Here is a 17,370-nt window from a genome sequence, read left to right as displayed (position 1 = left end):
ATTTAAAAGACTTATAGATCTTAGTATATTGTTATGATTTGAAAAAATATGATGTAATGTTCAATTATTTTCCTTCTTGTTTTTGTGACATCGGGTTCAATTTTCATTGCGTTTTAAAAATTTTTATGTATATTATTTTGCAGATAGCAAGTGGTTGAGCTTTATGAAAATACATGAAGAGATTGAGATCCTATGCATGGAGAATCTCTTAACTTTAGATAATATTTTGCAGACGTTTGACTATGTTATAGTTTAATGTTTTATGTTTTTAATGATACATTACAATATTGTGATACTTGGAACAATTATTATTTATATATTTATTATCTATTGATTCAAGTTTATACAAATATAAACAATGAACTAAATTAGATATATTCTTTCTTCAAATGAATACTTGCTAACTCATAATATAATTTCATTAATCAAGAAACTATTGATATACATAATAATATTAAATATATTCGGATTAAATATTACAATTGGCAGAAAAGATTAAATTTACTATTTACGTATTTTGATGGTCATAGTTGTTAAAAGTATTCATTTATAGAAGTCAAAAATATTTTATAATAGTCATTTAAGGCTGTCGAAAATTGTTTGTTGATTTGGTATGAGAATTTTTGACAGCTAATGATTGTAAAAAAAAAACATAAAACTTTTATTCATGGCCACTTATTGTCGATAATACTATTTTCAACAATATTTTATTCAACACTTGTTAATTGTCACATAAGCATTGATAAAACTAATATTGACAATTAATGACACATATTTTAACATTTGTGACCCTCAAATATGAAGTAAGAGGGAGGAAGAAGAAGCCAATGAAGAGAGAAACATGATGGGAAGGAAAAAAAAGTTTAGTTAATGTGTCTAAAAGGGAAGAGAGAGAGGGAAAAGTGAGGAGGAAGAAGAGAGTTATCAAAGAAGAGCTCATTATGGAAGGGGCAAATGGGTCATTTCACTGAAAAATATATTTACAAATGAAACCTTTGGACTCTCAAAATAATTTCATATTATATTGGGTCTTATATGCAAATTTCTTGCTTTTAGGGCCCTTAATATGTTTCTCCTTTTATTAATAATATTTTTTCAATATTACCCTTCATGTTATATTCTCTCTCTTTAATATTCTTTTACAAATTGAGTATTAAATGAAGTTCATTTTTATAAGTTTATACTTTTGTAAGGTTGTAAAGTGTATTAATGAGTTTTATTGGTATGTATGATTTTATCTAAAAGTATCTTATAAATTAAGTAGAAAGGAGTAAATAGTCTACTACATACAGGGGGCCATTAATGACAATAAAAGACCTCAAATTATTGAAATGTCAGGGGAAGACTAGAGCCTCTATTTGTGACTCATGAATTTAAGTAAAATTAGTTGTGAATTTAAGCAATGTTACTTGTGAATTAATGAAATGTCAATTATGAATGAATATATAGTTTTATGAGTTTATGTATCATCATTTATGAATTTAAGAATAGTCACTTGTAAATTTTAGGAAGGTTAATAATAAATTTATGAAATTTTAATTGTGAACGAATAGATAATTTATTGAATTCATGAGTAATTTATGATTTAGAAATAATTAGTTGTGAATTTAATGAATAATTTTTGAGAATATATAAAACGTTAGTTGTGAGTAGATAAAAATAGTCTTAATTGTAAATCAATAATTTGGAAACCCTCTCTCATGTTTCTGAATATACGGTTACAACTGGCTTTTCATATATTCATAAATGGTTCTCTTTAAATTCTCAAGTGACAATATATATATTCATAAAATTATTATTCATTCATAATTGACTTTTTATATATTCATAAGTGATCTTTCTTAAAATTAACGATCAACTTTTCTTAAATTCATGAGTGGCCTTCTATTGATTATTTCAACAATTAAAAATATTTTAATAGCAAATAAAAATCATGGTCCTTTTCTGACATTTTAATATTTTGACACCTTCAATTGTCATTATTGTCTTTAAATGTCCCTAATTATCCATTTTCCAAAAAATCATTTAAATAATTTAGAGGAATTGCAAACTGCTATGCCCTTCTCAATTGAGGCGCCATCTCTGTGTACTGTATACAATTTTTTTTTTTTGGGTAAAATTGTTTACAATGTTTCGATTTTGAGGATGATAAATAAATGATAGAAGATTCAATAGGCATCATTCAGAAAATTCAATTTGTTGGGGGACCAAAAGCCTGAAAAAAAAAAAAGAAAGAAAGAAAGAGAGAAGTAAGGGACAAATTTTTGGTGAGTACTAGATTTAATAAAAACAATAGTGGCGCCACATGTTGCATATTGGGTCATATTATTCATTATTTTGTCTTATATTTTGAGTATATGCTTTGGGTGTCTAGCATATATGGATATTAATCCACTTGGGTAAAATTGTTTACAATGTTTCGATTTTGAGGATGATAAATAAATGATAGAAGATTCAATAGGCATCATTCAGAAAATTCAATTTGTTGGGGGACCAAAAGCCTGAAAAAAAAAAAAGAAAGAAAGAAAGAGAGAAGTAAGGGACAAATTTTTGGTGAGTACTAGATTTAATAAAAACAATAGTGGCGCCACATGTTGCATATTGGGTCATATTATTCATTATTTTGTCTTATATTTTGAGTATATGCTTTGGGTGTCTAGCATATATGGATATTAATCCACTTGATTAGAATCACATATTAGAGTAGGCCGTTATAGCAGAGAATAAGTAGTAACAAAAACGAAACCTTTAATTAAAAAAGGGTTTGAGGGCATTTTTGGACGGTCCAATAGAAAACTAGACATAAATCAAACCTAATTTTTTTTTCTTTTATGTTACGTTTGAATGTTTGAGGATTTAGATTTAAAACAATTTCTCCATTTAAATACGTAAGATTTAGATTTAAAACAATTTCTCCATTTAAATACATAAAAACTTATAGATTTAGATTTGATTCAAATTTAAACTCATATTTTTATTGTAACTTCTTTACAATTTTAAATTTCTTCTATTTTAATTATTTAAAATTTCAGTTACTTCAACATTCTCATTTTTGCATGTTTCTATTATTGATACACTTCGATCACACTCATCTCTCATCTCTCTTTTCGTCCCTCACATGAATAGAGATGAGTTCATTACTTTCAATTTTCTGTTTTTTCTTTGAATTTCAATCATCTTTCTTCTAGTTTTAAAATTTTTGCATTATCTAAATAAAAGATTTTAAATATTGGATTGTAAATGTGATATTTTAAATTCAAATTCATCAATTCAAATACCACCTTAGATAATTTTATACGAAGTTCATATCCATATCAAGACAAGTTAATATTAGTTTCTGAATGTCCAAAAACAAGAACTAAAAATACAGTCAAAATCCAATTAAAAAAAAGGGAAAATTGCATCCAAGGACCAATTTAACAACATATATTGCCAAAAAAATATCAAGCAATTCTGAAATAGCTTTGCAGAACTAAAAGACTAAAATGTACTTAAAACTTATTATGAAAAGACAAAATTATCTCTCATTTTTTTAAAAAAAATTACCCTCACTATCACTAGCCATCAGAACATAGCCAAAGGTAGCCAGATGTCACGGATGATATTTCCGTGACCGTGTAAAGACCAAGATAATGAACGGTCCGCTGGTTAGCCTCGCACAATATGGGTAAAGGGGGCGACATTAGCATTGGGGGTGTTCTGCCTCAGTCTTCGGACTGTGTGCACAACTGGTCGGGGGCTAGTGCCGCCTCCCTGATGAGCCCATGGCAGGGCGAAACCAGTGTGATCCGTACGTGGTAAGGCTTGTCCTGAGGATTATGGGGTCCTCCAGGACGCCGCACGGGCGCCGTGTGCTGCGCCAGACTCTCAGCCCGTGACAGAGTGGTATCAGAGCAGGACGTACTTTACTGCCGTGTGCGCGTGGGGTCCCACGTTGGGACTGGTCGGCCTCGGCACCGCTCCAGAAAGGCCTCCGAGCAGGTGGGTCCAAAAGTGGGGGCTCGGGCGGGATGGTTGGCCGTTGTCGACTCCACTCCTGTTGGCTCGCGGGTGCGAGTGGGTTCGAAGAGTGCAGGACTCGGGTGGCCACCCAGCAAGTAAGCTGGTGTGTTTGTGGCAGTACTGTACGTACGATCCTTGGGCGGAGTCGTTCTCCCCTAGCACGAGGGCGTGCTAGATTGGGTGTGGGAGAATGTCACGGATGATATTTCCGTGACCGTGTAAAGACCAAGATAATGAACGGTCCGCTGGTTAGCCTCGCACAATATGGGTAAAGGGGGCGACATTAGCATTGGGGGTGTTCTGCCTCAGTCTTCGGACTGTGTGCACAACTGGTCGGGGGCTAGTGCCGCCTCCCTGATGAGCCCATGGCAGGGCGAAACCAGTGTGATCCGTACGTGGTAAGGCTTGTCCTGAGGATTATGGGGTCCTCCAGGACGCCGCACGGGCGCCGTGTGCTGCGCCAGACTCTCAGCCCGTGACACAGAGCTCTAACGTAGGCCACATAACTACCACCGTAAAATAGATCTCCAGCTACCCAATGCTAATGATATTAAATTTTTAAGGTGGTCAAGGGAGGTGGCTACCAATTCTTTTGGTGACCAAAAAGTTGAGTTCAAACTCCTCTTGGCCATCTTGAAAAGTTAAATTTAGTTGTTATTTCACTTGAGCTCTAGCCACCTCCGAAGGTGTTCCGATGGTTGGTGACAATGGTGAGATATATGCACATATATATATACATATGAAGGCAGTTTTGCTTTTTCCTCATAAATTTTAATTACATTTAGATATTTTAATTTTGCATAACAATTTCAAAATTATTTGATCATTTTTTACGGAAAATTTGATTCCTAGGTCCTCTCGTGTGATTTTCCCTGAAAATAGAAAAGCAAATAACCCCACCATGAAATTATACAATGTCACATCTTTAATAATTGGGAGGTTGTTTACTCCACATTAGTGAAACATCAACTCTATACTTAGATTGAGTAGAAAATAAAAAAAAATTAAAAGAAAATTAAATTTAAATTTAAAATATACTGTGAATTATCTGAATTTTCACCACTAAACACATTCGTAGAATCATATAGTACACTGGACAACATGACAATCTCTTCAATGAGCAAGACAACATGATTTTTGAATATTAATAACTCTTGCAAACTGAAACAAGCAAGATTGTGCACATACAAATGCATTCACCGATAGGAAGTGAGGAAATTATGTAGAGTTTAATTACACTAATTATACATTCAAAACTTTTCCCTTGAAACAATTACACAGACCAGAAGGAAGGAAAAGAATATGTACTCATGGAGTCACAGGGAACACTTTTGTCTCCAAGAAATTGAAGAAACGTTCGGCATACAACTTAGGCTCAACGACAGATATTGTCACAGGGTCGAATTGCAAAGATTTATAGGCATGTTCAAGTTTCTTTCTTAGGTTGTACTCCTGCAATATATCAATTATTCCCATGTAAAGCACAACATCGTACACCTCAAAAAGCTCCACTTCTGATGCCTCCACCTTGTCCTCCAGAAGCTTTCGGTTTGCTTGCGCTGGCATGTTCACGCCTAACTGCACCCGCAACCTGAGTAGGAAAGTGATGACACACTTGGTTACAGATTAATTGACTGCGTATCACAATGGCAACAAATATTAATGCCCAGAATGTTTAAAAAAGAATGATAGATGATTCGATTTCGGTTCTCAACAGGGTTGATCGTGTCCGCTCGATTAATTCAACAGATGTCCTCAAATTGATGAAAACTTGAAAGCAAGTTAGAGGCAAGGATACAGGTAACAGAGAGTCAGGTGTTTATATGATAGGAGAAGCTGCACATCTCATCCAAGCTAGTGGCTGTAAAGGCATTAGTTGCCGATCATTTCAACTCAATGAAAAGTGAAAACCCTTTGAGCTTGAGAACTCTGAGGAAAAAACAGCCACCTGGTACTGAAATTTCATTTACTTATGAAGAATATGGTTGGCAAGAATTGAGCCCTTGATCATTGATTCATAAAAGCTGTAACCACATAAGAAAACACTGAACTATAAAGTCTTTTGAATAGTTTCATGGTAATCTCTTATTCTCCAACAATTACCGCTGACAATATCTCCCTTCCCAAGGTACTTATGTCAGCTGATCATCCAAAATTGACTGGTAAGTTTAAAGAAAAGCTTCGTGAGGCTACTGGATTAAGATCTCATTGATATGGGAAAAACAATCACAATTGTTTAACATACAAGAGAAACAGGCTTCATGTTAAGCTACCTTGCAGTACCAGGCAGTAGAAGATCAGCTTCTTTGTCACCTATAGAGTATGCCCTCAAAGTATTTCCTCTGATGTGAGGTCCAGGTGCCGTGTTGACAAAACTCGGTTCATGCGCAACTATTAACAGACCTTTAGGAAAAATCAACTGCTCCCCTTGTTTGAGTGCATCTAGGTTCAAAACCCAGTAAATAGACAGTTAAAAATGTTAAGGTTACTAGTTATGTGAGCTTGGGCACTCGAAATGAAACGACTAACCAAAAAAGCAAAAAAAAAAAAATGAAGAAACTAAAATATCAATTAGAATGCATGCTGTAATCATAAAATGTCCCAAGCAAGCAAATAGGGACTGAAGGCAGAAGCTTTTGGGAAGAATATTTACTCCCAGAGTGAAGTCTTACTAAAATTCTACATAATGCCTAATCAGCTCAACTTGGTTGCAGGCAACCATTTCATCCATCTGACACGAAGAGGCATCACAAACGAGATTTTCTACACTGCAACATATTCCTAGTGTTCACAATGTCAACTTTATCTTCAACAGAATATTAAATTTATAAAAAAAAATTAACACATGTAAAAGATCTGAATACCTGATTTATACCAAAATGCAACCTATAAGTTACGAAAGAAAACTGCAATATTACATTATCACTAACTCGCATCAGAGAAATTTACCATCACTCGAAGTTAAACTCTCCTGCTGTTCTGCCAAGGCCTTTAGATTCTCAGGAGCTCTAAAATGCAATCCCAATAGAAGGCTATAATCAATAATTTGTTGCGACTCCAAGAACCCGCAGTCCACTCTAATTTGACTGCACCAGGAAAACAAACTTATGCTTATGATGCATTTTATAATGCATGCCCATGCAATTATTCACAATTCAGATGTAACTGCTATCATGCCACAACCTTGTACCACTATAACAATAACCAAATCAAAATCCATGGCACCCTAGTAACTACACTATATACAAGATTCAATTTCAGTTTATCTAATTAAAAATTTGCCATTCAAAAGTTTCACAGATACACAAATAGTTTCACTATGAAATCATACAAAGAACAATCTGACATGAAGCTGCATTTAAAAAGGATTTAATCTTCATATGTATACTATATAGATCAACAGATTTTGGAATGCAAAGAGATAGACTGATCAGATTTTCAGGCATTGAAGACTATGAATTCAAAGAATTAATGAAACATAGTATTGTAACTTTGTTCACTGTATCAGCAAATAGCTGTTTAGTAACGAGACAAGACAAATTCTGAGGCTTCATAGTTTAGGATCTCAAAACCATAAGCAATATTACTTTTTGGCTGATGCTACAAGGGAAAAACCATGTCTCAGTGGAGGAACTTTATAAGATAACTAAGGCAGCTAATTTCCATGATAAAGAACGTTACAAATAAAACTTGCAATGCGATGGGTGAATTTGCTCCAGACGAAATTTTTTAGAATCATAATCTTAGGTTGTTTCAGTAAGTGGTCATTAATAAAATAATTACATATTAACCACATTACTTGTGAGGTATGGACTTACTGAAGCAGTGATTCTCGCAATTTCTTGTCCATATGAAATTCATATTTAAGATCCAGATCTTTCAAGGTTGTATTTTCATTGATTTTGTCTTTACAGGTAAATCTTCCTTGAGAAGACCCCTTCAAATCATAGCGACGGTGGATATGCAGTTCTGTGCAAAACATATTCCCCATTACCACGAAGCGCACCTGATAAAATTGGCAAGAATATATTTACACAATTTGATTGGAAAGAATAGTGAGAGAAGCTAGAGGAAGATGATGAATAATACCTTTTTCCCACCTCTTAGCATTATTCGATGGAGCCCAAAAAATTTTGTGATAAGAGTATTTTCAAAATTTCCTACATGACTATAATATTTAGGAAGCATCTGAAGTAGAACCTACAAGAAGAGAATATATGAACATAGTCATGAATAAGGAACACCTTTATTACAATCATTTCTTAAAATTTTCATAAAATTATAAAACTATTATAAAATTAGAACTAGAATAGAGAGAAGTTGACATACTATAACATTTACTTCCTCAAAAGAGCAATATAAATACATATTGGGACAACTCTTTTCATATTGAACTGACAGAAACTAATCCATACAAAATAGTATAATAAGAAGTGTTTGCAAAGAAAATTATGCCAGAGAACAATTAAATGTTGATCAATATTGTCAAATCAATTTTAACACTGTTACTTTAACAGAGTAAGTACTGAGTATCCACACTAGAGGCGCACCTTATGCTATCACCCTTTCAAGAAGTATTTAGGAAAGTATTGTGAATTAAGCAAAGTTCTTGGAGGACCCTAAATAAAAGGTTATAAGTTATTACATAGTAATAGTATTAATATCAAGAGAAGTTTCAGGTTTACAGGCAACTGTTATGTACTCACCAGCCTTGAGCCTTTAAGTTCAACATTTATGTTTTCTCCTGAAATTTTCCTTAACCATTTGATCTCTATTCTCTTTAACATGCCAATTCACATAAAAGCCCCATAGGCTTTGAAGCAAGGACTATACATAGACCCATTCAAATATTGTTTTAATTTATTTTGTTATCAGAAAATAGAGAGAACCAGCTATCTCAAAAGCTTGAGATATTAGGAGAAGGCTGATCTTACATCAACATATACCATCTATCTCAAAAATTTGAGATATTAAGAGAAGGCCCGTTTTACATTGACATCTATCACAGGAAACAGAAATATGAAAACATTCATCTATCAAATGAACAAACTAGGCATTGGATTTTATCAAGTATGCTTATTGATCCCAAGGATCGAAGACATGACAAGAATCAAATGGATATGCCTAATTATGAATGTAATACTAAGCCATACTGTAAAATTTCTTCTTCTTTCTTTCTTTCTTTCTTTCTTTTTTATGGCCAACCGACCTCAGAAAAGACAAATAGTGACTACAAACCTTCAGTTCAGATTTTGTCAAAGTTTTGATCACAAATCTGTCATCTTGAGAAAGATAGAAGATGCTGCCACTTTTTCCAGGAGATGTTATGTCTCTCAGACCAGAGTCACCACAAATGGACATCATGTACTCTGCAGCATCTAATTTGAACATCTCTCTCAAATTCCTGGAAATTTATGCTTAAGTAATTATACAAAATACAAGATAAAACAATAATAAGAACTATTTGGACATGTTTAGAGAAACATAAATAGTCACATGCGTACTGCAGGCACCTAACTGCATCAAATGCACAAAGCTTTAGTTTGTAAATCTTCAATTGTTTGTGCAAATTCTACCAGGTCAGCCAAATAAAACATGATGAGATAATTTTTCCTTGCCTTAAAACTTTGAAACGCTTTAATCATGCAGCCACTGTCAGATGAATATTCCAATACATGGCACCCATGATATAACTCTTCAACTTGGAAGTATAGGGTTCATGAAGTTGATTAATACCTGAAGACCATGGGGCAATAATCCTTCCAATAGAAGTCTATGGATTTATGTGGAGGAGTAAACTGTGATCCCTCTCTGGGGAAGTACATTCTTATTCTTGCTCGATCTCCAAAATCAGATGAACGAACTTCACGTGCAGGCACTGGTGTAATCTTGCCAACGGTATACCTGTGAATTCAATCAAATTTAGTCTAAGCTGGACTTTTGCCTCCTTTTTATTGTAACCAGATTAATTATGGTCTGATACACGTGCACCGTTGCCTCCTTTTTATTGTAATGCTGATATTTTAAAATTAGTTGTTTTCAGGTAAAATGTGTTATCTCATTGCATTTGTTACCTACCTAACAATTCAGAAACATCCAACATAGACACTTGACGGCAATTATACAAGAGAATCAGAAAATTGTTTTCAAGAAGTCCAATAACTTGTATAGTCAGGGTGTAGAGGTTATAAAGCAAAAGGCATAGTTAAGGAACTTCATCCATTGACTACAATAGCAATAGAAATCATCAGGATAGATAAAGCAGCATTTTCAAAAGTGCCATGAGGGATTTGCTTTATATCATGGAAACTGACATAACGCAATTATTACTTCCATTATTGCTGCTGTTAAATTCAAAACATTAAAATCAATCTTGGAGAGAACAGAGGAGATAGGGGAAATGTAAAAAATAAAAGACACGAAAGAGAACAACTTGTAAGAAAATAAAAGAGGGCTAAATGCTTAAAACATAAACGGGGAGGATGATAAGATTACATCAAAAACAGAGGAATGAGGAAGAATGCATGTAATTATCAAAGGCCTCAGACCATGCCTCATCAAATTCAGCTATATATACAAGTCTAACAAGTAGTCACCCATATCAATCTATGTGCCTATTTATTAATCTATCACCATCTTTCCTTCTATAATCATCTTGACATGCATCTTATTACAGCATTGAGGAGTCCACAAATTACTACAGAGGATTATTAATCCAACCGACAGAAAGTAGCTAACTAAATGTCTAAATGCCTCCCCTTCAGCATTAATATTTTCAACGATAACTGAAAAAAGTAAGCAAATACTTTGGACATGTATTTTATTAGCTAGATCAAGCATCATCAGCTGCATCTTATTTTGAATAACTGTACCAAAGATATGTCGCATTATTCTACACAGCAAGCAATAATTTTATATTATTAATATGTGAAGCAACTAACAAGTAGGTATTCACAAACTACAAAGAAGTCCACCATCTTAATGACTTCAACTCATCAAATCAGGTAATACAGATGTATAAACTCATTTCTTAAAATAACAGTAATCAAGATAAAAACAGTAACAATAAAAAATAGTATACATCCCTGCAATATTTAAATCTTCTATTGATTATTGATAACAGCCACCAAATCTTCCAAAGCAAATTAGAAGGGATTACCAAAATCTTAGATCAACAAATTTACCTGATGCCAAGTTGCAAGTTAAGCTTCAGATAGTAACTTCGACAACCTCCAAAATGTCCACACATGAACTTGGCTTTACTTGTTGTGCACCAAACTTATTTTGCCACTTGTTTTTGTGTGATAATTCTGAGTATTTCCTAGTTTTCTCCATAATCAGAACTCCTTGCATGTATTCCCTTTCATAAACCCAACTAATTTTATCTGGGTCCTCAGAGTGACCTTCATCAGAGGCAAGGGACCATCTCTGCGAGGAATCATTACATATGCATTCTTGAGCAGGACGATGCTGGGTCCAACTAGAATCCAGTGATGAAGTCCTGTGAGATATATGACGTGAATTTCTTAAGCTACCACTAACTGATACCTTTTCTGAAAGGCTGCGCTTAACCTTTGACTTTGGAGCCCAATGTTCCTCTGAATTCAAATTTGAACCATTATCATCATTGCTAAGAGTGCTACGCCATTTCTTCAAAGAAGGATGTTTACTGCCAGCAGGGTAGAATATTCCTTTTCCATCCTTTAGACCCCTACTCCAAGTCCCGATATAAAGCCCTCCATCTGCAAATCTATAAACTCCTGATCCATGTCTAAGCCCATTTAACCAACAACCGTCAAAAATATCACCATTAGCCCACTTCATAACCCCTCTACCATCTATTTTACCACTTTTCCAATTCCCAGTATATGTATTTCCATTACTCCAAGAATACCTACCACTGCCTTCATGTACTCCCTCCTTCCATAAACCTTCATAAATATCCGAATTGGAATACTCCTTCCGTCCTATCCCATGCTCGGCATTCATCCTCCAGCCCCCTCTGTAAACAGATCCAGAAGACATTGTGAAGGTGCCATAACCATGGAGGTAATTCCCAGAGAACTCACCTTCATACTTTGCTCCTGATGACCAAATAATCAGTCCCTTGCCTGTCATTTTTCCGTCTTCCCAGTCACCCTCATATACCGTTCCATCTAACCACATGTATTTTCCCTTGCCATGGGGCAATACTCCCTTAATCTCACCAATATAGACCTCCCCATTTGACAAGGGCTTCTCATCAAGCCTACAATATATAAAAAACAGTAGAATATAATAATTGCATACTGATGAAATAAATAAAAAGACAAAGAAAGATGAATAGAGTAGGTACCAAGGGGAAGTATTCATAAGGAACAAAAGAGAGAGAGCAACGGTATGTAAATTGGTTCATTACTCTTGAATAGCTTTCTGTGTACAAAGCCTGAGAACAGCTCTCTTATTTTTGGAGCCTTCTCTCTCTCTCTCTCTCTCTCTCTCTCTCTCTGTTTCTTTTTACTTCATCTAGGATGGAATCGAAAGGTCTACCCAACTCATGATTTTTTTAAATATGCCAATCTTAGTTTTTGTATTCTATGCTTAAGATTACGATTGCTATGGAGATTTCTTCTGATTTCCCATGAAACTAAGCTTAGGAAACTTAGAACACCACTTTTTGTAATTATGCAATGAAGTTTCCTAAGGAATCTTAATTTCCTTCAGCACCTACTTTTTCACAAAATTTCAGCAACTTAATACCAACTGCATCCATGTAATTTCAGTTTTACCATCTTATTTTCTTACATATATTCAAAATAACATTTTAATTTTTTATTAATTGCCAGGGTATCCTGATTAAACAAGTCCTTGGGGTAAATTGAAAACCTTTATGCCAAACACCCCAAAAAATGAAGGATTTCCACACTCAAAGGAACAAATCTCAACATCAAGGCATCTCAGTGAAAGACTATATCCAACAATAAAGCAGACTAAGGGTGAGCTCATTGACTCAAAAGCAGGCATGCCTAAATTTATTTAGTGTCACCTCCTTGGTTGCTGCATTCAGCTTTTTTCATGTATGAGTGCTGCAGATCAATAATTAGTGACTCAGTCCCAAATATCCTATCTTTAGAGCACTGAGAATAGCTGATGATAAGTTGCCATTGACCTGAGCATGAGCCATGAATCCTGCTGTAAATATTGCCAACAAAACTGAGAACAAGCTCATCTAAAATCAAATATATAACCACAATAAGCCATGAATCTCACTTTATAGACTACAAAGGCAAATAATACCATCATAACGCTACATTCTTTATTTGTTCTACTTTGCCAACTAATGAAATTTTGCTTCGGGGAATTCATGATATGATTTAATAAAAGAATTAGAAAAGGAAAAAACATATACATATGCATAATGAGTATAAACATAATGTATCTTATTTGTTCTTAATAAAATTGAAAGGCCATATGAGTAAACCCAATCCTAAAGTCAGAGCGCAACCCAGAAACAAAAAACGAAGGTAATAAATCAAACTTTTGTAAGAGACTATATACAGGGATACTGTAGAACTTCATCGATCTGATTGGCATTCTGCTGTTTCACTTTATCAGCAGACAAAGAAATAGCGAATATGCCAGCATTGAACAAATAACGTTTAGTTGGTTTGTTCAGTAAAACAAAAGGGTGTCAATAAAAGCATCTACACTCCAATTGATTGTACTTGAATCCATAAGCTACAGTAATACAGTTGAAGATGATACAACAGAGAAAATCAGCAAATCGAAAGATCCCGAAAAGAATCAACAAACTGACCTTGGGTTGATTGGAGATCAACACCCGTCTTCCCAAAGCGAAACTCTAATTGAGAAGATTCCCCAAAATTAAGCTTCAAGCACACAGCAAGTGAACCCTTATTTTTGGAAATATCTGATACAGAAGCTCACGATTCCTTGCCTAACTGGCCTTTATTCAGTTCCAAGCCGACAAGTGAGTCGTCAGTGTCACCCCAAGATTAAATATTGAATAATAAAATTGAGAAAGAGAGAGAAAAAGATCATACCTGCAGATACTATGCTTGAATCGACACCTCATGCCACCCCACTCTCTCTCTCTTCTACATATATTTCTCTTTCTCTCTCTATCGCTATCTCTGGAATGAGCAATCAACAATCGCTTCTTGCTTAGCCTTTCCTTTGCGTTTTATTGTAGCTGGAACAAGGTTGGTTGGCTTGCCCATGCAACGCATTTGCGGGGCCCTTTTCGCAGAAATGCTTCTGCCTTCTTGTCCCCTCCTAAAACTTTGAGCATTATATGTAGCGTCAGATGCATGAAGTGAGAGGAGATGAAGTTCGAGAAATGAAGAACAGTACTGATATTAATTATTAATTATTAATGAATAATGAATTGTTAAAATTTCAATATTATATGACATGCATGAACTTTCTTTCTATTACAGCATTTTAAATCTAATCTTACTTTTTAAAAAATTAATTAATTACAAATTAATATCATTTTTTGATATATGTCCTTATTTTAATCAAAAAAAATACCTTATACTTACTCTATACTTCCTCCATCAAAAAATGCAAAATATTTTTTAAGAAGTTAAATGTTCAAAAATATAATACATTTTTAATCTTTTAAGATGTAATCATTGTCTTTTTTTTTTAAAGTATCCCTATTGATAATGATTTTATATTTATTATAAGGTGTTTAATAAGAGTAAATATAAAAAGATAGGATTAGTTTGAAAGTAGGTAACTATTTTATTGAGGGGTGAAATTCAATTAAAAATGTTTTACATTTTTTAATGAAGGGAGTATTTTTTAACATTCAACCTTTCAAAAATATAAGAGGAGATTATAGAAATAATGTTTTTTATCAAACAAAAATAAATGTATTTTTAGTCATTACTTATTTTGTAATTTTTTTTTACATGATTAATTTATTTTTACCTAGAGACGCTTTGGTTCAACTAATAAGGGGATTAAATTAAATTATCTTGTGCCCTTAAGATGTCTGTGAGGCCACCATTAGCCCCACGTTTTTCAGGATACAAGGAGATGGAATCAAAAATTATTTTAAAATTTATTTATTTTGATTTGATGTCATATTATATGATATTTTTTTAAGAGTTACTAATAATTAAAAAATATTTATTTTATATTGTATATCCTCTAACTTAAGAAATTAAAAATAATTAAATAGAAACGAGCGCTGATTCCATTCGCATGGAAAAAATGGGAACACCATCTGTTCTTTTTTGAATTTATGTATAAATAGTCTAAATTTATTATAAACTATTTGAATTTTAATTTTTTTATTTCTTAATGCAAAAATCATTTTAAAAATAGAAGTCGGGGCTTATGACTTTGAAAAACATTTTATTTTTTGCATTTTATTCACATTTTATATTTTGTATATTTTAAATTACAAAATTCTAAAACTAGAATAGTTTACAAGATATGGAAGGTCTAATTTTTTAACTTATATGGTTAAATTAAAAATAATCCGTATATGTTTCATTTGTAAGATGAGTATAGGATCTAAAAACAAATATCAATCAGAATAAATTTAAATGGTCTATATTAACACAATTCTACTTTACTTTACTACACTCAAGAGTAGGGAATTCATTCTCATATTATTGTTATTACAACAATATTGTTATTAACTATAGATGGTAATATAGGTCAAGTCCAACAAGCCATCTCTAGTAGGGTTGAAAAACTTTAAGGTCGGACTTAAGAGCTAAGAAAAATCTTAGGATACTAAAATGATACTTACAATGTTAAATATGTTAATCTATGATTGGTGACTAGGATCATTAATCTTTGTTAGGTGGAAACATGATTCTATAGATTAACATAGTTCTCCACCCTCTTCTATTTTATGTTTTAAATTTCGATATGTTAAGATATAATTTCACCTCTTTACAAAGATTAACATTAATTAATATCAACATATTTAATCTTGTTAGTATATTCTCATCATTTTTTGGATATATTATAAAATAAACAAACCAACTTTATACCCAAGATAAATTAGAAGAATATGAAACAATAAAAATAATTATATAATAAAATTATAGAGACTAATGGCCCGTTTGGTTTAAACAATTATAGAGAATATAATATAATGTAATACTAAAGAATGGAATGTAATAAGGATTACATGTGTTTGTTTGTTATGTTATATGAGAAGGGGTATTTTGGTATAAAATGTGGTTATAATAGGGATTATATATATTTATTGATGTAATCCTCTTTAGAGCATATGATATACTCCCTTCGGTCTACTATATTAGTTGCATTCTAAAAAGAAAATGTGGTCTACAATATAAGTCATTCAATGATGATGACTTTGCATTTCAAAATGAAGTTCCCAAAATACCCTTACTATAAAGGAAAATTGAAAGGACTTTCTTTACTTTAGAGAGAGTAATTTTTGTATAAAGTATGAGAAGGAAATACCAAAAAAAATATTATATTGATTTGATCACTTTTTATTTTTCATTTGAGGGTTAGTTTTGAAATTTCATTTACAACTATTCTCTGTACATTTATTGTATTGATATTGATGAGATTAGTAAAAATGACTTATAAATAAAATCGAAAAGAGTAATCACCTTTACTTCATATAATCTCTTTTGTCTTGTCTAATGCCAACCAAACAACTGAAATCCTATAATGCATTAGGATTACAAGGAATCTTCTTACAATGCATCAAACCAAGCGAGCTATAATACTCTCTCTTATTCCATTTATAAGTTACAAAGCGGCTTTTTAAATAATATTTGAAATATATTTTTAAAATTTTTCTTTTATAAAAGATAAAAATAATATGATATTACTTTTTAAATTTATCATATAAAAATATATTTAAAATTTTATATATTTTTATTTTTTATATTAATATTAATAAAATTGATAAAAATAATTTATAAAAAAGATTGAAAGAATACTTACGTAGTTCTTTTCAAATGGAAAGTACTAGGATTTACCAACAGTACACAGACAAAACATGCAATGCGAGTACGGCACATTAAAAAGTGAGGGAGTTGAGGAAAAGGACGTGGACGGGTTGAAAAGTTGAATGGGACGGTTGACCATTGAGAAGTGGACACGTGGTGGAGAAGCGAGGAAGCAATGGTTGTGAAGGCTAAAGCGGATACGCTGGCGCGTACTTTGTGATGCGCCACGAAAAGGATAAAGCCACTTCGCCAACCCGAACCTGATTCTGTGCGCCGCCCACGCCACAACCTCGAACCTCCCTTTTGCTTTACCATTTTTAAAATATTCTGACTCGAAAATATCTAATGCCCTTTTTGTTCACTTTGTTTATGTTTTCCTTTTAAATTTGAATTGAGTATAATGAAATTTTTA

At 33.0% G+C, this 17,370-nt stretch overlaps 1 protein-coding gene across 1 annotated transcript; it reads right to left on the bottom strand.

Moving 5' to 3' along the window:
- Positions 1–5,119: 5,119 nt before the first annotated feature.
- Positions 5,120–14,266, bottom strand: LOC129306071 (phosphatidylinositol 4-phosphate 5-kinase 8-like). The gene is given in 12 exon segments (XM_054946408.1): positions 5,120–5,593; positions 6,276–6,444; positions 6,952–7,088; positions 7,821–8,008; positions 8,092–8,202; positions 9,241–9,406; positions 9,739–9,906; positions 11,187–11,241; positions 11,244–12,250; positions 13,028–13,170; positions 13,799–13,948; positions 14,046–14,266. Coding segments are annotated over 10 exon segments (2,301 nt in total). The 5' UTR covers positions 13,045–13,170; positions 13,799–13,948; positions 14,046–14,266; the 3' UTR covers positions 5,120–5,310.
- Positions 14,267–17,370: the final 3,104 nt, after the last annotated feature.

The sequence above is a fragment of the Prosopis cineraria genome, unplaced genomic scaffold (genome assembly GCF_029017545.1).
Source record: "Prosopis cineraria cultivar Desert tree isolate PC_DT_omini unplaced genomic scaffold, ASM2901754v1 PC3, whole genome shotgun sequence".
NCBI classification, from domain to species: Eukaryota; Viridiplantae; Streptophyta; class Magnoliopsida; order Fabales; family Fabaceae; genus Prosopis; species Prosopis cineraria.
This window is presented reverse-complemented; position numbering and strand designations above follow the sequence as displayed.